Genomic DNA, 27964 nt, shown 5'->3' on the forward strand with positions numbered 1-27964 from the left:
TTCTCTTTTAACCTCAGCCTTTTCTTTGTTTTCAGGTTGGTGCCGAGCGGGCTGTATCTTTCGACAATGGACCTGATGGCTCTGTTGCTGAGGACTGCTTCTTTGCCATGCGTGCATTTGAGAAAGGATACTCATTTGGCTTTGTCGAAGGAGAGATGTGGGAGAAGTCCCCTTTCTCCATCCGGGACTTCGTTCAACAGCGTAAGCGGTGGATGCAGGGAATTCTTCTGGCCGTTCACTCCCCGAAGATACCAGTCCGCCACAAGCTCCTGCTCGCCATATCCTGCTACTCGTGGGTGACCATGCCCCTGTCCACGTCCAACGTGGCCCTGGCTGCACTTCGGCCCATTCCGTGTCCCCCAGTCATGGACTTCTTGTGCGCCTTCATTGCGGCCGTTAACCTTTACATGTACGTCTTTGGCGTGCTCAAATCCTTCTCGCCATACAGGTTGGGCGTGTCCCGGTTCCTGCTCTGCATTGTTGGAGCTCTAGCCACTGTGCCATTCAACGTGCTCATAGAGAATTGGGCTGTGTTGTGGGGTCTAGTGGGCAACAAACACCGCTTCTATGTGGTTTCCAAAGAGATCAGGCCACCGATTGTTGTGTAGTCAGGAGTAAGCTCCCCAATTTTAAGTTCCTTATTCCCCACCCCTTTCACCATTGAGGCGTGTCTCTCCCTCTCTCATTGTTGTATTATCTCCTCGTTGTGGAAAAGAGGATAAATGGAAACAACCATTCCCTGGGCACATTTTAGAAAGGGAAGGGGGAGATACTCCTTGCTTGGTTCCACCCTGGATGGGGGTGTTTTTTTACTTTCGCCAAAGATATCATGACATTCTCTTCTCAGGGGGTTTAAGGGTGGGACCCCCATGTTGTTATGTCAGACTATTTACACATTCATTGGGATCAAATTCCTTGACCAATCGTGTTCCATGGAGACTCCGTTTGAGCTTGCCCTATTGATGAGGGCATTGCTGTCTCCTTTGTTGTAAATCACGACTACCCTCTGATGGATGTCCTTCACAAGTGAGTGTTGGGTGAATGGTTTGGATGTATAAACTTTTTGAAATCATTTGTTTTTTATACACATTCTAAATGCATCTGTGGTGTTATACACTTGCAAATGTTTTGCTTTTCCTTTGATTTGTTCTTGAGTTGGACCAACAGGACAGAAGTCTTGTCCAATGGCTAATAATTTTAACGACAAGTATTTGGCCTTTGTTGAAACTGATGTGTCAAGTTCGTACTCATCCGTTCTTGGATTAGCATTTTTTAAATCTTAGTGAGTGGTTATTCAACGAACAAATCAAGCTAAAAAGGAAAGGACTAAAGGAGTACATATTTATATTTTAGTTATGAGCCAATAAGTGGTAATTATTCCTTTTGTGAAATTGTTTCACAAAACATCAGGTATTTTATGTAGTCCGTATGGGACTTGTTTACAATTGAGGCAAAGCAGCTATAGATATCTAGCTTGAGAAGGGAGAATATTGTCCAGCGGCAGTACAAACTATTGAACAGCAGTAAAGCAAAATGTCCAGAATCTTCAGTATTAAAAGTATTGTGGTTTCATGAAATCCTGTAGTGTTTTGCATTGTAAATATACTTCATCAATCATATTCTGGCCATAAAGAAACAAACATAGAGCTTTCCTTTTTCTTGAATGTCTAGTGATTTTTGTTCGCTCTCCAAACTTAGATATGAATAATATAATTTAAATTATAGGGAAGACAATGATAATGAGTGTTACATAAGTTCCCGATCATTTCATGATAAATCCCTGAGACTAGTCATCTCAGCTTTCCTTTAGGAAGTGTTTAAATAATGGTTGTTTACCATTAAAATTTTTTAATGCTTAATGTGTTCTATTCATGGCAACTTTGCACATGCTGTATACTTGCAATTGTGGATGATAATTCATTTAATGTCAAGCACAACTTTATAGGTACCTATTGAAAGGAATTCATTTGAATTGAATGTTTGTTTCAGGTTAAGTATTTTAAGAGACCTTGCCATTTTCCTTGCATTTTTAAGCTACTCTTTGTGTTGTACAATTTTTACAAATACTCATGTTATTTGTAAAAAGAAAACAAAATGAAATTATTTTAAACAATGTCTTTAATTATTATTTTATAAATGTGAAAATATGACAATATCCAAAAACATGATCACATAATGATTCCTTAAACTGATAAGAAATGGTGGGTACAAGAATAGAGAATTATTTTAATGAAAACTAATCAACACTTACATACAATAATCATTAGAGAACATTACTTTGGCATGTTCAACTACATATTGAGCAACAAAATTTGAACAGTCAGATCGTTAGCATATGATAGCAAATGCTAACAGTTAAAGCAGCAAGAAGAACTTCTATGAAATGAATGTCCTCCTAGTGCCTAGGATGTTCCATGCACCAACTGTAAGCATTCTGGAACATACGTAGCCAAGGTGAGGGATCCATAGGATTGCAGGGCATTGCACAGTCACCAGACCATGAAGCGGGCAGCCATGGCCACTGCCATAGCAGAGTGCACCGTTCAGGATGTGGCATCATTGCCAAGTGTCGACCGTCTGCTGAGCATATACCTGCCATCCCACCTAAAATATGATATTGCATTTGAAAACATTTGTTCGTAAAAATACATTTAATTTAGTTGTCACTTGCTGTTTATAAATACATACTAGATGAGTGGTAAAATTGCATACTGATTCAGTCACATTCATACTTTCATGATGATTTATGTTTTTCATAGCTCCATTCATGATAGAGCAGCAATACATAGATTTTTAAAAATGATAATACATATTTTTTTCACTCGTATGCTTCAGTTTTCTTAAAGAAATGTCTAAGTTAAATCTAATGATAGGTTTTCCTGACACACAGCAATATTGAAGGCTTCTCCAGTTTTTTGAAGCCAGGTTGAAGATTAACAGAGTGTGAAAACCAATTTGTTTTCCTTCGTTGGAAACACATCAAACCAATTGCACCAAAAATGAAAAATTTGATTATAAAATTTTGGTACATAATAAAACTAACAGTTCAAATTATTTACAGTAAACTTCATTATGAATACAAATTGGTGAAACATTCATTGGGCAATAAGAGGAGACAAAGCAAGTAAAATTAGAAAGAATTGCCAAGTACTTCAAAATATGTACTTCACTGGATTGAGTTATTTAAATGAAAAATGTCATTAAAATGACTACTAGGTAATGAAAATAAAAATAGAAAATTTTAAATTCCATAACAATACATACCTCTGCTTCCATTTGGATTTTGTGGATACTGCACTGTGGGTTCTCCAGCATCATCAACATATCTAATAGCTATGCATCCACTTTGTTCTAAGGACTTGTAGACATCATCATTTCGGAATGTGAAGCGACCTGCAAGTATTTTAAAATTTCAAATTTTTGTTATAAATTTATTTTACACATACTACTGCATCATATATTTTATTTCCCTAAGACAAAATAACTTCCTAAATAAGAGTTAAGTTCAATTAAGTCAGGTTAAGAATCCACAAAAATTTGTCTCAATAATGCGTTTTTATTAAAATAATGATGCTAATGGAAGTAAGGGACTCGAATATGCAAATGTGGGAACTTCAGGGACATTAGAAAAAAATAAAAGCATTTATGAGCATACAAAAGGATATTTATAAGGTAATTGTCTACAATTAAAGGGGAATAATACCTTCTCCGTGAGCTACCCAAACACCAAGAACAGAACCCTCCATTCCCTTCAGCATCAATGATGGACTTGGGTAGATACCCACAGTGGAAAATCTGCATTCAAAACGCTCGGATGCATTATGATCCAAAGTAACAGGTGGTGTAGGCCATTCATCCACATCTTTCGATGACTCTGAAAAGGAGAAGTGCTATTGAATTACATTTCTTCCTCCTCACCTTATAATTAGTGGCCTTCAATGATAAACGAAGCAGATATCATCAGCAATAACACCAATAAGTATGTAATTTGAGGAGGTTAACAATGGAGAACTCACCAGTTGATGATTGTCCAACCCAGCCCAATAAACATGCAAGCTGACAACCGTTACAGACACCAAGACTAAAGGTATCAGGCTGCTCAGCAAATGCTTTGAATTGCTTACAAAGATTTGGATGGAAGAGTAGACTTGCAGCCCATCCTTTTGCAGAACCGAGGACATCTGAAATGGTGGAGTTGAAAGCAATAATGAAGTGTTTAATTCATCTAAGGTTTCATTGGAGGAATTATGAAAATTTCTCTTTTCCATAATTTGATCTATGTTTCAGTGTCATGAATAACCATATTAGCTTCGTCATGTTTTTTTTTTCAACTGTCCTTTACCCTTACCAGGCAACTCATGGAACCACTCCATTTTTGCTGGATTTTTCTCATTTGAAAAATCTCCTTGACATTTTAATCAATGTGCAATGATGGTTCTTCACTGGGAAACAATACAAAATGGTCTTTCCAAAATTTTAAAATTCTGGCAATTAGAAAAATATGCACAATTACTAATGACAATCAAACACCAAGAGAATCCCTTAAATAAATTTTTTCAGTTATGAAGTTTAGTATGTTTACAATATGCAGAAAACTTAAAAATGTGTTCATCACCATGCAATCTACAAAAAATAGTACAACAACAATAATCTTGTTGTGTAAAATCAATTAATAAAAATTAGGACTTTTAAGCCCTCTCTTACATTTAATCTGTTTGACAATGAGATACATCCAAGCCCTGGGAGATGAAAAACATGATTCGATCCCATAACTTCTGGGTTTGCAAGCAAGCACTTTTCCCCACCACCACCAAGGAGACAAATTAGAGGTAGAAAGTCAGTAAAACTAATCACTAACTACTTGGGCATTAATCTAACCAGCATAGCTAAATCCTCCAGGAAAAATGATGCCTTGGAAATAGTCTGCTGTAATTTTTCCATCCAACAAATCTTGCATTGTAACATCCCAAACAGCAAATCCTGCCATGTGTAAAGAAGCTGACATCTCTCTATCACCATTAATACCTTCTTCTCGAATGACAGCTACTACAGGACCTAAGAAGGATACCATCTTTTGTATTGACAGTTCAGTAAAATAATCTAATATGCAGTCATCTTTTTTGCTAACATGAATACTTACTGTAAGACGGCAAGGGAGAAGATGGTTTTGGCAGTTTTCTTGGGTCAAAAGATAACCTGTACTTAGGAGCCTTTCTAGTTGCCCAAGACTTGTGTTCAGAGATAGCACATTCAGGATTGGCCTGCAATAGCTCAAGCTGATGACTTGTCTCTTCCCATATGAGGAACAAGTCTAACATTGATGATTCGAGGACAACTGAGCTGCCTACTTTCATGCAGATCTGGCGGAAAAAATTGAAAAATGATAGTAATTGGTCAAATTGTTCCATTTAGACACAGTCATAGAAAAATTCTCTTTGGTAAGTGGATTATTTAAGTGTATCATTCATATTAATTAATAGCTATATTATTTAAGTAAATACCTTGGATTGAGGCCCAAAATCACCAGGTCGGCCAATAGGAATGCAAGTTACACCTGCAGCGGAGAATGTCCCTTCTACTTCTTTCATATTCCTTTCTTCCACCTCAAGAACCCATGCAAGTTCCTCGGAAAAGAGCTGCTCAACTGCAGACACTCCTGGGCGTGAGGGTATGTCCACAAGAAGACCACAATTGCCAGCAAAAGCCATTTCAAGAAGGCAGGTCACTAAGCCCCCATCACTGACATCATGACCCGAGAGAACTTTGTTTGCTAAGGTAGAGGAGAAAGAATTATACCCAGATTTGTATAATGAAACTTGCTTAATTATTAAATAATCAACAGTAATACAAAATGATAACACTATCATAATAGCTTACAAAGCAAATACATACCATATAGATACTATGGCATATAACAAGATTAGGTGTATAAGATGACCCCAGAATTTTCCAATTAAAATATAAATTTAATTAATAGTAGCGGGTGTAACTTGGTGGAAATCCATAATCGTAGGAACAGAAGGTTAATAACTTTGCTATTCCCACATTACCATGAGGAAATATGTAGCAAAGTTATTATTCCTTCTATTCCTAAAATATAAATTTTCGGCTATACTGACTGTTGTGCAACCCCTCTCCCTAAGCACACCAAATGATCATTATCCATGCTTCTATACTACTATGTATTGCTTGAACAGCGTAGCCATTACTGATTTCACAGAGGCACTGCATGCAGAGCAGAGATACAGGTGAGGCCATTTTTGAGCTACCTCTAACCTATGAGATGATCCTAAATTCTGTAGTCTGCCGCAAAAGTTTGAAAATCAGTATTCAGAGACCTGATCCAGCATGTAAGACGACCCCAACTTTAAAGATGATTTCCTTGGGTTAATAAGTCTCCTAACATGCTGGAATATATGGTATTCAGGTCAAAACATGAGTGCAACAAAAATTGTTTTAAAATGCAAAAGAAATAAGAAAGAGGTTATTAAGTGTTGCATAGAATAACTATTTCAAATTACATGTTTGTATAACGTGGGATATGCGGTGACAAAGTGAGTAGAGTATTTAGCTACAGATTGAAAGGCCCCAAGTTCAAATATTAAAGAGAAGACTTGGGGCACCACCAACAAAAATCCTCACACTGTGATGTGTTCCCAGTAAAGTAAAGGTCTTCCTTCCTTGAATTCTCTCAAACCTGTGACTAAATCAGTGTTGAGTTCTACCCTCAGCTGCATATGCCGAATTTAGTGTTAAAGCACTGAGGTAGGGTATAACTGAAGAGGTTATACCAAGAAGTCAATTTAGCATTAAGGTATTCTAGTGGGTAAGATAACCCCCAATTTTTTCAGTTGAAATATAGACTTTGGGACTCAATGCACTGCTATTAAATTATTATTACTTGAACAGTGCTGCCTTTTCTGCTTTCATAGTCACAGCACACAGAGGAGATACACATTCAGCACAGATGCAGTTTGAGCTTGCAGGGACATAGATTCTTTCGTGCAGCAGGGAAGATTGACAACCGGCGCTATGTTGTCAAAACCAGCATATAAGACCACACCCAACTTTTGAAAAGATTTTCCAAGGTTAAAAAGGTGTTGAGGTTAAGAATGACTTTCTGAGAAATTGATAGGGCACAACTCCAATGAGGAGGCTGAGGTGAATGTGAGGGGAAAGAGGATGTCCACTGGAGTTATGGGGCTACAGGTAAGGTAAGAAAAGTTGGAAGTTGGAAGGATTGTAAGAAAAGTTGGAAGTTGGAAGGATTGTAAGAAAAGTTGGAAGGGTTGTGTGTGCTAAAATAAATTTCTGCGGAAAATATAAAGGTTTGTCTTCCATCATTCAACAATTACAAAAAGTTAACTCTGAAGTAATCTATTTTAGCCGATTCTCATGCCAGAATTAAGTTTTCTGAATGTAAATGAGCACATTTGCAGAGTTGTTGTATCTTCAAATGAATCATTCCCATGGAAATGAGCTCTTTAAGTGCGCCGTTACTTCCACAGCATTGGTGCTCACATTTTGAACTTTCAAACAATGCATGTCAACAAAACTTGAACCAAAATTCAGAAATTAAAGTACCCCTCTAAAGATATCGAGGCCTTTTGTTTAATACTCTGCAAACTCCAATTCCTGCAGGAGGAAGCAGGGTAAAAAAGTCAAGGACTTGCAGACTCAGCCTCTGGAGAGTTACCCAGTGAAGTATGAAGACTTAAATCCAAATTTGCACTAATCCCTACCTGATTTTATAAAGATATTCATAAATGGCGAAAGTTGCCAATAACAGTAAGAATTTCTTTCAAAAATTGAGGTTTATTACCTGCCAAGAGATTCTGTGTGGTACAGAAGGCACTTCCCAATATATTTGGCTTATCCACATCTGGGACAGAGTCACCAAGTTGACTGAAGCACTGCGCAAGAGCTGAACCACCAAGCCGACATTTCCCACATGATAGATCCACAAGCATCAGCACTGTAGATTTGGAATGAGATGGGCCCTTCAAAGCTGGAGTTGCAATGTGGTGTATATTTGGACAAGGAGCGTAAGTTGACACAACTAGGGTTCCTGAAAATATAGAGCAAAGAAAATGATGAAGTTGATGATAAAAAATACTATGTATAAAGATTAGAAGAAAACCAGCCAAACCTTCAAACTCTTTGCAGGTTAAATTAATCATACTTTTAAACTTGAGCCATTAGAACACAAAAGAAAGCCTATTGTTTTCATAGTAATGCTGGCATAGTAGGTCACACATGTGTTTCAGCACAAAATGTTATTGAGACTTCATTGAAAATAAATGTACAAAAGAAAAACTTGTTCAAATTCCAAATGCTCAAATATGAAATACCTACGTAACAAGTAAAACATTCGTAATAGCGTGCGATAAATATTTAAGTGTACACCCAATTGGATTCCTTACCTGGGGCTTTAACTGTCTCCCCAGAAACACGAGCAGCCATGCTGAGAGAATCTTTACCACCGTCTACGGCAATACCAAGCTGGCCCATCATTGAACACATTGCCTTGCAAGCTTCAAATAATGCAGCACCCTCACCAGGTAACTTGGCAGCCCACATCCAATTTCCACTGCATTTAACATCCTGCAATAATACTTGTTTACTGAGCGGGATGTTGGAATTTTTTAACACTCCTTTGACTTCATTCAATTGAATCCAAATAAATTCAAATTTTCAGGTATATTTTTCCAGGTATATATTTGGAGTGTAGTTTTGAGCCGACCACATTTTTGCCAGCATTGCAGCTGATGTCTATATGATGAAAGTCATTTGTTTTGCAACTATTTTTGCGAAAGAACTTTGATTTAAAAATTTTTGATGCCAATTAGAGGAGTTGGCTCATCACCATCCACGATACTGCATGGCAATTCGAAAAGATGCAAACACAATGCACCAGTATACAAGGTTATGATGCCTCCAAAAAGCCAACACATATACACTTACTAACTAAAGTAACAGTAATGGAACAAGCATTCCAAGCTATAATTTACAGAAATGAATTTATATTATGAAACAAACTAAGAAATTTAATGACTGACACTGTTGGTTATTTATTATTAAATGAGATGGTTCACTTCTTAGGTTCTGTTTATGCAATGCTTGAGTAGTTACTAGATGCTTAGTGACGTTCTTCACTTTTGTGTTTAATATTTTCCAAGCCAACGTACTTGAGCAGGCTAGAACACAGCTTACAAATTTCACACGGTAATTAAAAAGGAAGTTACAACCTGATGGTTCCACATGAAACGTGGGGGAAAAACTTACCCCCATATTTAGCCATATGGCAAATGAATTTATCTGAATCAAAAGAGGGATGCTATATCATCCCTTTTGGCCACCAGTAATTTCCCTTAAGCATAAAATTTTATCAGGAGGGATTATTGACAAGAATCTCTGGAGTTGAACCCCAGACCAAAAGTGCAACATAAATACAAACCACTGAGTCAAAAAATCATTCTGCTGTTCCATGAATTTTTCAAAAATTAGGTCACACTTGCTTGTTTATAATGAGAATACAAGCCACATCCTACTTGAGAATAAAAGAATGGAGCACATCAAATAGCTATGACTAGACAAAGAATTTTCCACAGCTTCACTCATCAAATAGGAAGCAGGACAAATGTATAAGAAAGGCAAAATATTTTCTTTAACTGCTATGCATTGAGCATCATTTCCTACATGATGAAATAAAATTCATCTAAAATGCACGGTGAACTTTGTCATGAAGAGCCAGGGGCGCAGCTAGGAATTAAGGCTAGGGGGGGTTTCAGGCACAACTAATACTGGGGTGCTTGGGGTATTGCATACCCGCCAGGGTTAGCGGGAGGTGCGGAGGCCTTCCGCTGGAAAAAAATTAAGATAAATGGTTCAAAATGGTGATTTTTACGGCCTTCTGAGGAACATTTTATTAATCCTCACACTATTCTATCAACAATATTAATCCAATTAAGTAAAATAGATTTAACTTAAAAATTTCTGTGAGCTCTGGGGGGGGGGTTTATCCCCCAAAACCCCCCCTCGCTGCGCCACTGTGAAGAGCAATAGGCAGACTAAATATGTACCAATCACCACAAAAACTTACCTTAATGTCAGATATTAGAGCAAAAACAAGATTAGAGAGAGATTCGGCAACAGTCATTCGTGCCCCAGCAGCTGGATCAACAAGTCCTTTGATAGGTTGCTCTCCAATAGCTGTGGCAATTCCTTCCTAAAAAAACATTGCAAAAAGTAAAATTAGACAATGGATTTAGTTCATAAATAAGTTAAATGAAAAATTAGCACATAAATATGTACTCAGAAAATTCCAAACAACTAAATTCCAAATTCACTGACTGCTAACAGGGAACAATATTTAATGTACTCCAACCACTGCACATACTCCTGAGAATATACCTACCTTTCAATTTCATATTTCAGGAAATAAAAATCTACACAACTCACACCAATTTACAAAACACGCTGAAGGACATTTTTGGAGTAAATTGATGAAGATAAAGCCTTAGTAGAGTATAACAAATTAACCAAAAATAAACAAAAATCATACAAGACTGGATGTATTAAATAAAAATTCAAACTGGGTTATCAACCCCAATCATTTTTTCCATACTGGAGGATGGGTCTTATTCATGGTAAAGAAGATTCTAAAAACAGAGGCATTGAGACACTGGCAAAGAAGAAAAAACAGTTGAATTTTGATAATGAATAGATCCATAACTATCACTATCAAGCATTTAAGAATGAACTTTGATAGAAATGGAATTATGGAAATATGAGGAAGCTCAATGTACTACTTAAAATATGTACATAGATGGAGTGAATAAATAAGAAATAAATCTGAACAAAGCAGCTGTCCATTCTTCAAAGAATGCATGTCAAAGATTGTGATAAGAAATGAAATCACTGGTGATACTCACTGTCGAAAACTGAGATAATGCAAGGACTGCAGGATCAGCAAGGGGCTGATGCAGTGGGCCAACGCATTGCTGCTGAGCAACCAACCCTGTGACACAACGATCGACCTTTGTTGTGAGAAAGCGTTTGCTGGCAACTGATGGAAGTCTGAGGACACGCTCTAAAGCAAGTCGAACACTCAGGTCAGCAGGAAGACTTAGAGATTTTCGGATTCCAACACCACGGTCAAGACGGAAAACCTGTGAATATGAAGCCTAGATAAAATTTTTCCTTCACAATCAAGAAAACAAAGCATAATAAAAAAATCACACAAACCTTGTTGGGCATTTTCCCTAAAACTAATTCCAAATCTAGATCAACTGGATGTTTAACCGTCTTGTCATTCAAATTATTAAGCCATTTGTCTTCATTTGGATTATCTTCTTCAGAGAGAACAATCTGTAGGGAAAAATCAAAATTTAATGAATATGCATGCATAAGCATAAGAATAAAATCAATATGCATAAATTCAAGCACCCTCCTTTTTTTAAATCTCCATCACTTTGATAGGTTGCTGTCATGTTTTTTCTTTTTCTATCAGGTCACTACACAACTTTGTCAATTTATGTAACTTATCATTTGATATTAATAAATTTTAAATTTAATTTCTATTATTTCATTGAATAAATAATGAACAATGCCATAATGCAAATAAGTATGGGAGAGAGGGAGAGAAAGAAAAAAGTTTAATCCTTTAAACATTTAAAATTAACTCCATAAAACCCCTGAAGGGAAAAATAAAGCAAAAATAATGATAATTCCAACAGCAAATATGGAACAAAAATTATTTTAAACTGATTTCAATTTGATTCAATAGTTCAATAAGCATCCTTGGGTAATCAACATAAAAGGATATCATGCCAAAGAAAGGATTGTAGAAAATTTGATTGTTTTGATTTTTCAAAACTCACAGTACATACTACAATCTACTCGGTCTAATTTCATAATTTCAACTTAAGATCTCTAAAAATACAGCACAAAGCTTATAATTACTAATCAACAATCTAAAGACCCATAACTATAAACTAAGCAATGGACTAAGACTTTTAACCAATTAAAGAGTAAAATATCGATGTGATACATATAATTCGTACTATTACAAGCTACATACAACTACTGTTAATAAGGTGTTGGTATACCTTTCCACTGCCTGTTACCACTCCAACAAAATTAACAGGACAACGTTCTCGGGCAGCAATTTTTGCTAAAAGAGGAGCATCTTGACTGCGGCAAAGAAGAGCATCATTCTCTTGATATTCTGCACCCCAAATTTCCAAAGTATTCAGTGTAGGATCACCCAATTGGAAGCGCTTTGTGAAGACAACAGCACCAGCAGGCTCTACTAATTCCTTCAGGACATTGCCTATTTTAAATTCAGATTAAACAAGAAACAGCTGATGGTAAATACAAAAATCAACACCTATTCTTCACTAAAAGCATATCATCAAATCCAACAACTTCCAGCAAAAATAATACATATTTAGCAGGCTGATATGGATAAAGTGGGGAATGAGTTGGTGCAGGAAATAGTTGGAGAGGAAAGGATATTATTGAGTACTATACACAACAGAGAGGGCAATTGGTTAGGGAATATTTTAAGAGGGAAGGAGAGTTAAGATAGGATAATGTTCATTTGCCTAGCGATCAAAAATACAAAATGAAAGCGGTGTGTACAATGATATAAGGCATGTCAAAAACGGAAAAAAACAATAAAAATACCCATACAAAGATACATTCAATAAAAGAAATAAAAGCCATTAATTTAATTATGAGCGTACAAAAAGAGAAATTTAAGTTAAAAGGAGTCATCCAAGAACTCATTCACTGAGCAATCCATTTTATTTAAAAGAAACATTTTTAGGCTACTTTAGAATTTTATTATCGACTCTGTTTAAGCTCACGAGGAAGTTTGTTAAATAGATGGAGCCCCATTGCTGATTTTTTAGTCCTTACATAGGGAACATGAGTATCATGACACCTTCTAGTGGAGTGGCTGTGGATATCAGAGGTGAGAGTAAAATCTTTTAAGTGACCTTTGACATAGAGAGTGGCATACATAATATATACACAGGGTAAGGGCAGGATTTTAAAGTTGCTAACAGTGGCCGAGAGAAGGAAGGAGAGAGGGAAGGAGAATTTAAATACAGCAGCTGAGGGAACAGTGGAGGGAGAAAAGAGAAGAGGAAGAAGAAGGTCGAAGATGACGGACAAAGCGAGGTTAAAAAGAAGGTACATACATACAGAAGGAAGCCAAAGAGGAGGCCTTGGACAAAAGGAGGTGGAGACAACTTTAGTGTTTGGGACCTGCCAATGGGCAGAAAACCAGTTGACGACGATGCATCTCGATCACTTGCCTTTGATTCAGCATGAAAATAAGGCTGTTAATATACTCTGCGGAGGTAACTTGGAGGTGAAAATGAATTTATGTTGACACTGATACCCACCATTTCCTCCAGCTCCTTGGTCATGGATGCTGCAAATTGGATTTGCATCCCCCAATTCAAGACATGCCCTTATAACCCTGTGTAACTTCTGCTCCATTTCTGCATCACCTCTTTGGACAGCTCCAAAATCCAGCTCACATTTATTGTCGCCTTGCACCTAACATATGAATTGAAATGAAAATTTTTAAAAACATTTTGTTCACATGACAGTGAACTTGAAAGTTAAGCAAAATGCAGACCTTAAAATAAGTTAGGTGAAATAAAGATGCTGAGAAAGGGTGCAGGTTTAGAGAATTGAACTTGAATGATTTCAAACACGATAACAAAAACCATAGATGCTCTGAGTACTATTTCCTATAGTGTTCATGACCGAGATGAATCATATAATCCACTGGGACTCAGTAAAGACATTTGGTATGTAAGCAGAACCACTTTCATAATTCTGTCTTTATTAAAATACAACATGTTTTGCAGTTAATTACTGAAATAATTGGAATATCTATGCAAACCTCCACAGGAGTACCATGCAATTTATAAATGGCATCTCTTTTTTCTCTGTTGGTGTTCTCTTTTTTCCTACTTGCAATTAGAGTAGATCATCAATTATCTATGGAAATACATGAATGAGAAAGTCGAAATGGACACATAAACAATTAGTCTCATGAATTATCTATTTATGATTATTTTCCTATTAATTTTAACCATGGTTTAAAGGAATGTTTTCTCAGCATCTTTGATAATGATTCCATTGCAATACTTATTTTTCTTAAAGGAGGAAAGGTAAGATAGGTAGAATAGGGGAGATATTGGTGGAATTGACTACAGAACTGATACAAAGATAATCCAGTGAATGGTTAATCAAAGGACAGACATTAGGCACTTTAAATTTTTTAGAATAGAATTTTTCAATGAATAAAAAATTAGAATTTTTGTACCAGATGTGTTAGGCAGAAAATAAAATTGATAATTTGCATGGCATAAGTTCAACGATTGCCATGATTTATTTGCTAATTACATAACTAGAATAAAAAGTAGAGTGAGTATTAATTCACTAGCTGAAAAAATCTTCGCCTTTTTAATATGATGGTTAAAAAAGTATCAACAAACTTTAAATAACCACATATCAAAATTTACCTCAACAGAACTTGCTGAACCTCCACCCACACCAATACGGTACACTGGTCCTCCTATTTTGACCAACTGCATACCTGTAAAACAAAAGAAAATCTGTCAATAACATGGAAAATGAATAAGCAACCTTAATTTTGTCATCTTTATTCAAGTCAATTTATGGAATGGTTATTTGCAGTCACTATGATTCAGAATGATCAATCATGAAAGACCATTATGAATGGTTCCCATGAGACCTCTTTTTACATAAACGTTCCAAATTAATTTCTAACATCCACACACAAAAAATTAATTAGCTAATCAGGTATTCATACCATAAAGGCATTCATATTTATCAAGTCTCCCAGAGGAGATAGAAATAAGAGCGAAAATCTGTTGCATAAGCAATACCATAAACTGTCTCTTATGTAAATACTATGTCACTATCTCTAAGGCTATACAGTGGAACCTCGATCTGTCGTTTTTCAGGGGGATGGATGGAAAGAACGATGAATGTGGGAAAACGATAAATGCGGGAATGTTTGTCCGGGTTGCCTATGTCCCAGGAGCCGCTGGATTTTTGCGAATTATGACTTTCATTAATGGATTCAAACGAGATTTCAGCTGATTACAGGAATAATATTACTTTATCGAAACACTTAGGTCATATTGTTGATTCGACTTATCTCTCTTTCTAAAATCCTAAAGGAACATTAGGCCGCCTTGCTAAAAAATGTTTGCACTTCACTCGGAATTTCCACTGCTATTTCACTGTAAAAATTCTTATCCATGAAATGCCATTTCAAGTACACGTATTTACGCGAGAAATGTGCGTGTTATGCCTCAAACAACTGATTTTGCCGTCGCAGTGATTGGTTATGAGATGGATCAAGAAGGCCAAAAATAGTTTATTATTTGAAATGTTCCTTTCTAGCAATGAAATTTTTAATATGATTGAGGCAATGTGACGTTAATCGTCAGCGGCACGCCCACCTGATCCTCGGCTTCATCCCACTTCTTGTTTTCACCAGGGATCTCGCTCTACCCCCACCCCTGCCGTCATTTGCTACCGGATATACCGAGGCGTTCTGCAATATTCACGCATTCTAGCCCGGATTCTTTTCTTCATCATCAATTGTTTTCAGTCCATATTTTAAGTTCTCACTTGTGTCTTCGGAAGGGCCATGGTCCGAAGACGAATAAGAATAAAACTAATAAAAATGAAACCGGACTCCATTAAACCCACACGGAAAACACTCGCAAGTTTTAAGTCAACCCACCCCGGAAAGTACGGAACCACTCGAACGAGGCGAAGTTCGGCACTAATGCTATCGCGTACGGCGTAGACAGAGCTTACTGCAGAAGGTGAAGCATGACCATATGACTGCGCAATGAAATTTTTTATCCTATAGAGAAGGCAACTTACCCACTCATTTCTAACAGTAAGTAGCGTAGCTCTAGATGGGCAGATGAATTCAGATTGCTAGTCGAGAGAAACAAAATATCCTGAGAAGACATCGCTTCGTTAGCAACTCAGACAAGTGAAACTTGTAGCATAACTCGTAAATTGTAACCAGACTCGTAATTGTTTTCGAAAAAAATCGCATCAACTGCCGTGAAGCTCACTATCAGCTGCGAGGATATCGTTATTCGCCATAAATCACCATCGTATTATTCCAACTATTTCCTTGCTTACAATGCTTAAATAACGTTAGAAATACGTCGTGTTTGGTATCAATCTTTACTGAATTACGTGCACATCACTAATATCTCAATATAATAAAAGTATAATACCAATTGCCGAAATTCATTTTTAGATACCTTTTGGGCTAATTGGTGATTCATGCAGCAGTTGACCTCCACCTTTGAAGCGAGTCGGCTAAAAAAAAAGTCAGCGGTCGAGAGAGGGGGAGGCGTGAAAAAGGTTTCTTTTGTTCTCGAGTAACTTGATATTTTCTTTCCAAGCTAAGGTCGTCGTAATACGATCCCTGCTCGAGCTGTGACCTTTTTTTTTATTTCGGAGAAGAAGAAAGCTTCAACCGGGAAAACGATACTTCGGGGAACGATAGATGCGGGAAAAAATTACATTTTCTTTATGGAACTTAATTTGGGACCAGGAGCGGCGAACGATGAATGCGGGAAAACGATGAATGCGGGAACGATAAATCGGGGTTCCACTGTATATAAATTGAAGCAAAGAATGCTGTTCACATTTTCAGGAATCAAAAATAATGTGGCTGTATCTAGGACCTTTGGAATCACGTACATAATTACATTTATGAATTCGATAGATGAATTAAAAAAATAGATTTTATTTTAAAGATCTTCCTTTTATTTTCATTATCTTGACGAGAAAATTCGTGAAATACAAGAAAGTGCCATGGAAGATGTCTAGGTTAGAGTGGATATTTATCATAAATATATATGTAATTGAAAGAAATGAGCAAGAGAAATCATAAACTTCCAGCTCCTATGCATATTAATTAGTTAAGAACTTGAGTATTTTGCATCCGATAACTTGATAAATTAGTGAGTTCTTGAATGAATTATGATACAAGAAAAATGAGCCGAGAGTGGGTAACACAACTTCTTCCCTTACCAATTTCAGGAGGCAATTTATTGACCATCGGAGCATCCAAGGCACCAACTCCTCCACTGAACATTATTGGCTTGATCCACTCTCTTCTTTCTCCAGATGGCAAAACCATCCCAAATGAACGAGAGAATCCCGACACCACCGGCTCCCCAAATTTGTTTCCATAATCTGAAGCTCCATTGCTGGCCTCAATGGCAACTTCAAGAGGGGGGGCAAAGTTCCCAGGATACACAAGTGTTGAGTCTTCCCACGGTAAATTATAGCCTAGTGCAGATGAAAAAAAAGTTAGAGTAAGTTTTATGAGCAGAACGAACAGCAGCTGATGGAGACAGTTTCACATTTCTAATAAAAACAATGTTTTTCATGTCACCAATTATCACTAATGGTATTGAATTGATAATTACTGAGAAATCGACAATAAATTTCAAATTCGGTGGCAGGATGAGGTCCAATGAGGATGAGGTTAAAAAAGTCATGAGGTTCCGATATGACTACTAAAATACAAATTTCATTATTCATACATCCTTTTGGAAGGGAAAGCCCAAGTTAAAAGAGAGATATTCCATTCCGTTTTTTAAGAAATAATTATTTGGTTTCTGAGATTGGTTTTGCTGAGTTTTGCTCCTACCCTAACTTGCACATTCTATAAATTTTTGCCTCTCCAGTCGGAGTGGGGCTGGTGAGAGCAATCAAATCTACACATTCTAACTTATTTGAAATAGAAATATAGATCAAATCAAATGATTACATATTAATGCAAGAGGTTGATTCTTGAAATATAAATAAAATAAATGAAAAAATTATTTGGATAAAATTTGACGAAAAAAAATCCAGGGATAGCTATCAAAACAAAACCAACTAAACATACCAGGTATTTGCAGATTCCCAAAGCTGTAACCAGCGGTGCCAGCAATGTAATGACCACCACGACCAACAGCATGAACATCTCGAATACGACCACCAGTTCCAGTAGTAGCCCCACTACACAATAGTGAAATGTAAGTTCAGGATTACTAATTTTATATCAAAATGGATGATACCAAGGACATTTTTGATAGAATTCAAATTGTCTGTATGAATTACTAACTCCTACTCTTATATTTTTAAGGAAGGTACAAAACATCACTGAGATGAAGGAATGTTTTCAAAGATATATACATTATAAAATTCACCTGAATGGTGCTACTCCAGTAGGAAAATTATGAGTCTCTGCTGTGAATATAAGATGTTCCTTCAGCATTTGCTCTTCAAAGGCACAGGGCACCCCAGCTTTAGAAGGGCGTAACATTTTTACTTTGAATCCTTCAATGGCACTGGAATAAAAAAAATTTGTAATAGTTAAAAAATATGGTTTAAGAAGATCTGTGAGATGTACAGTTTCCAAAACTTAAATTTATGACTGCTCCTAACAATATATTACAACAAAAACTTGAAACATATCTGCTTTCATTATACAACATGCACACTTCACATAAATGGTGTTAGTAATATCTGTATGTTGCCCTGTCTCCAAGATGTTGAAATTTATTTTCACTAATTTTTCTGCTTGCCTGAAATACATTTTTATGTGTCACTTATCCATCATCATCAATGCTTTTTTTCTCCTTTCCTCACTTTCCTCTTTAAGTTGCTTTCCCTCAACTTATCAAACCTCACCTTTTGTGAAGCTGACCAGTTTTTCTCCCACAGCAGCACTCAAAAAAGGCCATACAGGACATGCCATTCCTAATTAATAATATTATACCTGAATTTCACTGAAATTACATCTCAAACAGACAGTATTACATAATATCCTACTGAATGTGTGGATAAAAATTATAATATTGAAGTTAAAATTCACTATTACATAATTCACTGTCTTCCAAGTACAGCAGACTCCCGATTAACCAGCTGCAGTATACCCGTGTATAATTTTCACTCTCGCTCAATATTTTCGTGATCTTTATAAGAAAAAAATAAAATATATATATATTTTTTTTAATCACGAGATGTGGGTCATTGTAAATATTATTTAATTTTTTCCAAACTTTGCCAACGTTTCGGACATTTTATTTGTCCATCCTCAGGGCTTTAAGTCTGATGTTGTTTTTATTTATTTACAATTTGCAAATAAATAAAAACAACATCAGACTTAAAGCCCTGAGGATGGACAAATAAAATGTCCGAAACGTTGGCAAAGTTTGGAAAAAATTAAATAATATTTACAATGACCCACATCTCGTGATTAAAAAAAATATATATATATATATAATAAGGGGTCGTGAAGCATATAGTTTGAAAAAAATAAAACTGAGCACAAAGTTACCGGAATTATGGCATTGAGCATGCTAGGATACACAGGACTTATTATTTCCATTAGAACCCCCTTCGTAAAACGGAAGCAGTCACACACTAGCTGCATTCACGGGAGCTCTGTGTTCCTGTTTTCCATGCCTCGCAGAGTGATCAAGGATACACGTGATACACGCAGTGTGATCATGCCGCGCTTTGTGATCAAGGATACACATCCCGCAGTAGTTGCAACCCGGGCAACTTGTGCGAGACACGACTACGTGGCGGGGTGCCTGAAAGTGTAGTTTCCGATGTTGTGCAGTGGTTTTGAAACATTCGTGCAAACCACTATTCAGTATCCGTGATCACATGGTTTTCAAAACCAGGTCTTACATGGAGCAGTAATCATATGAATGCAACCATATTATCGCCACTAAAAAGATTGTGGACTGGCAAAGAAAGCTCTCAATAAATCAGGCAAGCACTCTAAAATAACAGGATAACTGAATAAATAATAATATATTGTTTGTTTTACATAAATTATGAACATAACAAGACATTAAAGTGAAAGTTTGGTTTATCTGTGTTTTCCAATTATTTGTGCCGTCCCTCCCGATAATTAGCCTGGATAATCGGGAGTGCGCTTTATGTTTTAGGCCTTTCGCTAGTGACGGAGCACGTCATTTGATGAGGTCAATTGTGTGTTGCTTGTAGATGATGATATGCAAATTGCAAGAGAAAAAATTGATTGAAAATCAATGATACTTTTCTCAGTTTACATACTATTTAAAACCACTAAAATCCTCATTTATGGATTTTGCACCACATAAAATCTGCTATCAAAGTGTTAAAAATATTATTTAGGTAATGACAATAAGTGCCAGACCCGATGAAAAAAATATTAAAACAAAATAAATATGATTCTTTCATGAGCTAATCTAATCTAAAGATTTGCTGTTGATGGATACACAAGGGCATGGCACAAATAAATAGGACATATCCTACCCATGCTACTCACTGCCTTTGATTCCAACTTCTTTTTCATAATTTATTCTTCCCTATCTCTCTCCTTAGGGAGACACAGCTACTCTGATGTTATTCAGACACTGGTACAGAAGATGACCATTCAATGAAACTACAACTTTACCAGGTTTACAGGTTTTTCCCAGTATTAGCTGATCTAGCAAAGGCCAAAAATTATAGCATTTGGCATTAACTGACCTGGATGAGTTAAAAAGCGTTAAATGTACACAATTTTGCTTTCAGTTATAGTTGGCCATTATTAATCTCTGCTATTACTATAATGAATTTTTTTTAAATTTCAATTTTTCCTACGCTATTTTTATTCTAAGTGACTAGTTAAGTTGTGCAGGTGATAAGTCAGCTAAAAAAATTGTTGAAAAAGAATAAATTCTTTTACTATTTATTAAAATGGATTTCCATCAAGTTAAGCTCAAATTTTGAAGTTTAATCTGATGTAATTGTAAAGTTATGTTGCAATACTTTGAAAGTATTTCAACATAACTTTACAATGCAAATGGTAAGAAGGCAGGCATAAGCATGAACACATATTCATATTTTCACCGTCCATGTAATACATGGAGCTGCCACAATAGCACTTTCACTTTATGCCTATAATTGTTTGCCTTTCATTTTGGCAAGCAAAAGTTTTCCTAATCAAGCAGCAATGAGTGTCTATTCCTGCCGGCCATAACTGTTTTTATGTATAAAACAGATCTGCACATAGCATTTAATGTGTAGGGCACATCAATATCGCATACAAGAATGATCATTCTGAACATATTACTAGGGGTATGAACAATGCAGCCTTAAATTTGATATGATCTACTAAACCATCATTTAAGGTTTTCCATTAACAAGTTTGAAAGAAAACTTCAGTTTGAAAAAAAAGAAGATAAAGCGAACTTCAGAGAACACCATTCATGCATGTAAAAAAGTGGAATCATGCAAATGAATATAAACTTGGATTTACATGCCAAAATGGAAGACACTAATTCAGCAACAGCATGGTAATCAGAAACAAAATGGGTGCAAAATAAGAATTACAATACAGATAAATGCGTATAGCATAAAATTAAAACAAAATTAATAAAACAGGGAAGGTTAAAATCAATTATAGATAGTAAGTGCAGCTACATCATCACACCTATGAGAAAATCGTGGAATGTTCACAACTGTAAGTGCATCATAAGATAATGTATAACACGATCTATAGCATTCAAATCTATGGGTATTTTCTTAAGGATGTATGTACTAATTAGCTGAAAAAAAATAAGTTTGGAGAATTCGATTAAAGAAATATATATCAATACTAAGAGTGAAAGAGAACTTAGGACAAAAATAATAATCTCAGTCATCACAAACAACTACATATGTGCTGGATCTAGGAAAAACGAATTGGTTTTAAACAAATTCACTACAAAAAATATTAATTCAAGCAAAATGAAAATTTAAACTGATCTCACAAACATAATCAGTGATGCACGCCACCTCTGATGAATCTCCAACTATAAAGAATCAAATGTTTAAAGCGGCTTAACAATAGGTTTCCTAAATAAAGATAAAATATAGCATATACTCAATAAAAAGAATTGTCAGTTTTCTTACCTGCTGTTATCACTAAACTTTATGACATTATTTGGGTTTGTATTCTTCTGCGTGTTGATTATCATGTCAATGAGAGATTCTTTTTGCTCTTTACCATCAATTATCATTTGCCCCTATTAAAAAGTAACAATTAATGCATGAATTATATTGCAATAAAGTTTCCATTAACTTAGATGTTGAAGATGATAAATAAATATGCACCTCAATCTTTAGACTTACTTTAAAAAACCAATGTCGACTATGCTCACTGTTTGACTGAGCCAGATCAAAGCATTCGACGCTAGTAGGATTTCGCTTCAGTTTGTTTTTAAACATATTTGTGTAGAAGTCCAAGTCCCAATCATCAAATGCCAAACCTGTAATGATAACATTTCAACTTATTAAAAATATATCATTCAATTTTATTAAAAATGCACGCAACTTTCAGGTTGTACCTAAATTCGCATTAACTTCCTCCAAAGCTTTCCTGCCTTTCCCCATAATATCCACTTCAAACCATGGTTGTGGGACTATTCCAAGGTTAAATGACTCAATGGGATGGTTATACCGGCATTGTGTCATGCGATCATGAAGGGCAGAAACAAGCTAGAAAGAATCCACAATAGTTGTTAATAACTGTTAAAAATTATAAAATGCATGCTTTGCTATGATATCACTTGAAATACACATTTGTCAGAAATGAAGAAGTGTTGTTTCAGCATTATTAGGATAAAAGTTAGTTGATTCCCTTCGCATATTGTTAACTGATAGCCTACTGAAATGCAGGAATGCAACCAAAAGAAATCCTGTATTGCATGGAAGCCTATGGATTTTAAGATAATGTAAGTAAGGTGAAAAGAAAGTGGGCAAAGTATAGGGCTGGAGTGCTCCTTAAATGTATGTGCTTGTGCTCTTCATCATTTTGTGTCAAGCACCGGCTAGAGTAGAAATTAGGGATTATTCTTAGTTGTAGAACAACATGGGTTTTCTTACCCAAAAGAAAAAAGCATCACCTTTAGTTGTCTTTAGTTGTTTTTGTTAATAAGATTTTTTGATCCTAAAGGATATCATAGACAAAATCATTAGGCCAGTCAGAGCATATTTTGTCAAACCGACAATAAATCAAACTGGCATTGTACAAAGCATTATTACAGGAAATGAGGGATAAATATTTCTTGAGAAAGGAATGCAAAACAATTGGTTGTATGATGGGGCAAAATACCTTCAAACATCATCATTTTTGTGATGCCTGAAAAATTAATATCCCTGAAACGATCTCTGAACACCTTCCTGAAAATGGTCATGAAGCTAACTAACTAACATGAACTAACCCTTTTTCCCTGGTATGAATATCTCCAGTTACAAAAAAATTGATGGCATAAAATACTCATGAAGCTGCTTTACCTTTTCCTGAAGTTCCTCCCCCAGCATAGGCTTTGGGTGTGTCCATTCCAACAAAAATCTAGTAGAAACTTCTAAGCGTGACACTTGCGTCAAGCCAACAGAATGACAAATGGAAACAGCATTGCTTGAAAATGCAGTAGAAAAATTAAGTCTGAAATAAAATCATTAACATATTAATATTAATACTATGCACAGAACTAATGAGGATTTACAATGGTAAATATGATAACCATATTTCTCTGAATATAGTCTCCCCCCCCCTAATTGTGAAGCTTCAACTTAGGGAAAAAATTAAAAAAAAATGCGTTTGAATAAAGTCCCCCCTTTACTCATACCACAGGCATTTTTAGAAAAAACTCATTTTTTGTTCAGATGAATATGGTAATTAAAACACCAAATGTAATTCAAGACTTCAAAACATTTCTTGCATCACTATTGATTATACATATTTCAAATTTTGCAAACCAAGCATCATTTGGTAGAGAATGGGTGAACCAGCCTAAGTTCTCGGATCAGATTGATAAGTGAAATATGAAATGAAATTGTTTTCTTCAAGGATGAAGAGATGATTTAGGAATTATGTACTTCAATTTATGTTAATGATGCATTCTAATAGAGTTGACATAGTTTCTTGTTCCAATGATACCGTATATGTCTGAATATAGTCCCCCCTTTTTTTCCAAAAATGCCTGTGGTTAAAGTAAAGGGGGGGGACTATATTCTAATGCATTTTTTTAACTTTTCCCGGAACTGAAGCCTCAAAATTAGGGAGGGACTATATTCAGAGGGGGACTATATTAGGAGAAATACAGTACATAATTATATTTTTATTGCCAGTGTTTGATATTTTTAAAAACAATATGATGAAAAGAGGCCATTATTGAGTATTGAGCAGGTGGTATTTGAGTAAATTTTACTTTCTCAGAGCTAACACAACATCTTAACTCCACTTCAAGGTGTGAGAGAAAGTGCTGATAGTCCCTGCTTAAGTAACCCTTTTGTGCCGAATGTTGCGTATAGCTGACACACATTTCGTATGCAAAAGACCTAATGTTGGGTATTGCTGCCATGGATTTTTCAACGCAAACAACCGCACGTCAGCTATAGCCGACACAGAGAAGAGAAGTGACTGCAGAGGTAGCAATTGTCGGATGCATTCAGGCCTGAGACCCAGCTTAGCGAGATCTTCGGACCACACCACGGCAAAGCCTGATCTTCCCACTCATTTATGATCATCCACGCTGCAGGGATATGTTGTGAAGTGGTTATATTGTCAATGGTTTTTGCGATGATATATTTTGTTACATACTATGATTTTTTAAATACTTTGAAATGAATTATTTGTTTTGTTCTGTGCATAAGCATTTTTAAAATGAACTTTCAGCATTACAAATAATGAACTTCTGGACTTATAGTCTTATTACCTTGTGTTCACTAACTTTGCTGTTATCAACGCTAGAAATTCGTTTAAAATTACACAATGTTAAAAAAATGTTAATAATTCTTGTATAAGAGTAAATTATGAAAATTAAATGCAATATATGGTTTAAAAACACTGGTAATGTAATAAAGTCGACAGTAGGCTCGTGCTAAGATAGGGTTAGAAGGACTAGTCCAGTGGCTGGGGTAAGGGCCGAGCACCCTGTTGAGTTCGGTCCCAAGCTGGAGGGGTAAGAATACCAGGGGAACTCCACCCAAAAAAAGTCTCCATTCAGAGAGATTAAAAATATTCCTACGCTACTCGTGGAACGGAAAACACTTTCCTCTTGTAGGTACCAGCTGGAAAGGTTAAGACCTCTCATTAAGACTAGTCGAAATTGGGGGTAACAGAATTTTTTTTTGCAAAAATAGCTTCACCAAAAGAACTGAGAGTGATGTAGCAGTTGATGACTGCAGCAGAGATTGGGTACATCACCTTGCAACTACATATTTTTTTGTTCAGTTCCAGTATCAGCAAATTGTGTCATAACCCTGAGGTATAACTGTGGGGGGCAGGAGGGATATGGAACCCCCCCTTCAAAAATTCATGATTCAAAGAAAAGTTGTGTGTATTATTACCCAGTGTGGTGTGCTACTCAATCTGATTCATCCCTCCCAAAACCAAGTCCTAATCACACCACTGTCATAACCTATATCTTATCTATATCATAACCTATAAGCCCTCACCCTGGGCACAGAGTAGATATATATATCCCTACTCTGTGCCCTAGGTACAAATTACCTGGCTGGGAATGTAATTGATAATAATTGACTGCAAGAATGACCGCTCCAATTTCCTTCCAAATAAGGAATTTAAGCTTTAACCTACACTGATAACCTACTTCCTTTCATTTCTTCTGGATGGCTAATCAGTCATCCATACATGCTAGCTGATGATCGAGTCCCAAAAATGAATCCGATAACCCACACTGGCTTTCTGCATTGTTGCTTTTGTAAATTGATAAGTTTAACCTTCTTCGGTTATGTATACATCCTCTAATCAATTCCCAGTTATCAGTCATAAATAATACAAAAAATAACAACTTCTGATAAATTTATGCTTTTATGAAATTGCCAGTGGCAGTAGCCAAGGAGATTATGCCTGCAGGAGTGGAAGGACAAGACCAATGTAAGCTGTAGTTTAGGCATATGTAAATCCAACAATCATAGATAGTCAAAGCCTTTAATCACGCCAATTTAGGCTTTATTTCTGGGGAGAGAAAGGCAAAAGGGGGACCAGGGACCCAAAGTTGCCTTCGTATTCATCCCTGGTAATAGCTATAGTATTTTGCCATAATAATAGCCTATATCAATGGCACTATGAAATATTAATCCTGCACTTAAATGAAGATAGCTATAAGATAAATGCACAATAAATTATATGGAAATATGAGTTAAAATATCAGCCTAAGTCTGGGATAATCATATGGACATGTAGGCCATTTAAGTATTAGAATGAATTCATATGGCTGCAAAGCGCATGCATAATAAATCATTGCATGAACTATGGGGGAAGAAGTATTCCAACAAATATGTAACCTTAGATGGTGCCATTAAAACTAAGTAGGAGAACGGCTTTGATGGAAACCTAACTCAATTAAACACATTGATTACCAAGTTCAGTTCAAATATATCAGACATTATTTTCCAAGCATTAAGGAGGCTTGATGGGGTTTGCAGAAAAGTTAAGGGTCAATATGACGAAGAAAACATTCATGCGGCCCCGAAAGGTGAAGAGGGTAAAGTACTGGGCACAATTGGGCGATTCCTATCGACTGACCAATTTAACCAGGATTGGAATTATTCCTCCACATAGCCTCCACATATGCTATACCAGAAGGACTTTTAAGCAGCGACCATAAGAGAATCGGTCTAAATTTATTTCTAAAGCACAATTTCATGTTTATATAAGCATTATGGAAGTGGATCGACAGCTTCCTCCTTAAGTTCTACATATACCGTTAGACCTACACCAACAAGACTGATTAGATTGTGAAATATTCTAAGTGCTTCGTAAGCTGTGAGATTCGAAATCGTGCACCGACTTCGAAAGACTTACAAATACAACCATGCTACAAAAATGTCTGAAGAATGTACTGGAAAAATAAATGTCGAGTAATTAAACTTACCTCGGTCCAATTTCGACGAGAAAGCAATTTGGAGCAGAGCTTAAATGGGGTTGAGACGACAAGTCCTCAAGATAAAACGGGGATGCTAATATCCACTGTAATTGCTTTATCTGCTCCTTTTGCAATGTTTTAGAAATTTCAACGTTGAAACATAGCTCAGTGCTAACACTTATTAATTCAGGAGATATTTTCTTCAGTTTTTTCAACTTAACTTCAGTAGCACCTTGACTAAGGCCTGGTTTTCGGTACAGACGTATAATCGCCATTCCTGAGAAAATACGATTTAATATTTCACTATTGCAAGATATTTCCTTAAAGAAATATAACAGAAATAGAATCACTACAACCCACCCTCACTTTAAGCACCTAATTACTAATGAATAAAAGGAACAAGAATTGAGAACCAGAGATTCAATGGACACTCGAGTCCGCAATGCCTGGGAATGCAATGGGCAATGCAGCGATAGCATAAGAACTGGGATTTCAAAACTCCTGACGTCGAAAGGTCATACAATATCAGGTCATATCGATGGGTTCATGTCAACAAACCAGCGATAACGCCTCACAATTGCAATTTAGAAATCATGTGACGATATCATACTACACAAGGAGTCGCAGGCTAGGATGGTTGAATTAATCCAATGTGACATTCACGTACCAATTTTTGCATCCAGTCAGGAGATCGGAATATGATAATATATTTCACGAAAATGTAAAAAAATAATCAGATCCTAATATGGCAGATATACCAGGCCAGGCACTAGTAAATTCCCAAGCTCTCCTGTGTTGCACGTAAAGGAAAGTAGTTACGGTAGTTACCCTTATGTAATCCTAAGAAACCCGAATAATTGGTGAGGCAATGTTTTGAATTTTTTTCCGGCTAAACACTTGACAGCTCCGTAGCGTGTGAAGTACAATCATATTAGCACAAAATATGTCTCACGAAAAGCACT

The 27964-nt window shown here is 36.2% G+C and overlaps 2 protein-coding genes across 5 annotated transcripts in view; one reads left to right on the forward strand and one right to left on the reverse strand.

Annotated features, from left to right (window-relative positions):
• Positions 1-2113, forward strand: part of LOC124161851 (beta-1,4-mannosyltransferase egh) — a 156967-nt gene extending 154854 nt beyond the window's left edge. The window contains exon 3 of the mRNA XM_046538070.1: positions 36-2113. Within this exon, the coding sequence (XP_046394026.1) occupies positions 36-608 (573 nt within the window). The 3' untranslated portion in view covers positions 609-2113. The remainder of the gene's footprint in view (positions 1-35) is intronic.
• On the reverse strand, positions 2101-27922 carry LOC124161849 (phosphoribosylformylglycinamidine synthase). 4 transcript variants are annotated; one of them, XM_046538068.1, is made up of 24 exons: positions 27831-27922; positions 27012-27279; positions 23404-23554; positions 22455-22605; positions 22240-22376; positions 22021-22133; positions 18294-18434; positions 17990-18102; positions 17125-17385; positions 14550-14623; positions 13416-13572; positions 12111-12334; positions 11248-11370; positions 10935-11171; positions 10103-10228; positions 8424-8604; positions 7823-8068; positions 5502-5770; positions 5141-5360; positions 4879-5055; positions 4017-4181; positions 3704-3874; positions 3265-3393; positions 2101-2604 (listed from the first exon to the last, which is right to left on the reverse strand). In XM_046538068.1, the coding sequence occupies exons 2-24, from the start codon at positions 27275-27277 to the stop codon at positions 2396-2398; spliced, it is 4041 nt and encodes a 1346-aa protein (XP_046394024.1). In that variant the 5' UTR covers positions 27278-27279; positions 27831-27922; the 3' UTR covers positions 2101-2395. The 4 variants fall into 4 exon arrangements, with proteins under 4 accessions (XP_046394024.1, XP_046394023.1, XP_046394022.1 ...); XM_046538067.1 differs by lacking the exon at positions 27831-27922 and adding an exon at positions 27670-27816; XM_046538066.1 differs by lacking the exon at positions 27831-27922 and adding an exon at positions 27363-27473.
• Between the last annotated feature and the right edge of the window lie 42 nt (positions 27923-27964).

Source organism: Ischnura elegans, chromosome 7 (assembly GCF_921293095.1).
Source record: "Ischnura elegans chromosome 7, ioIscEleg1.1, whole genome shotgun sequence".
Classification (NCBI taxonomy): domain Eukaryota; kingdom Metazoa; phylum Arthropoda; class Insecta; order Odonata; family Coenagrionidae; genus Ischnura; species Ischnura elegans.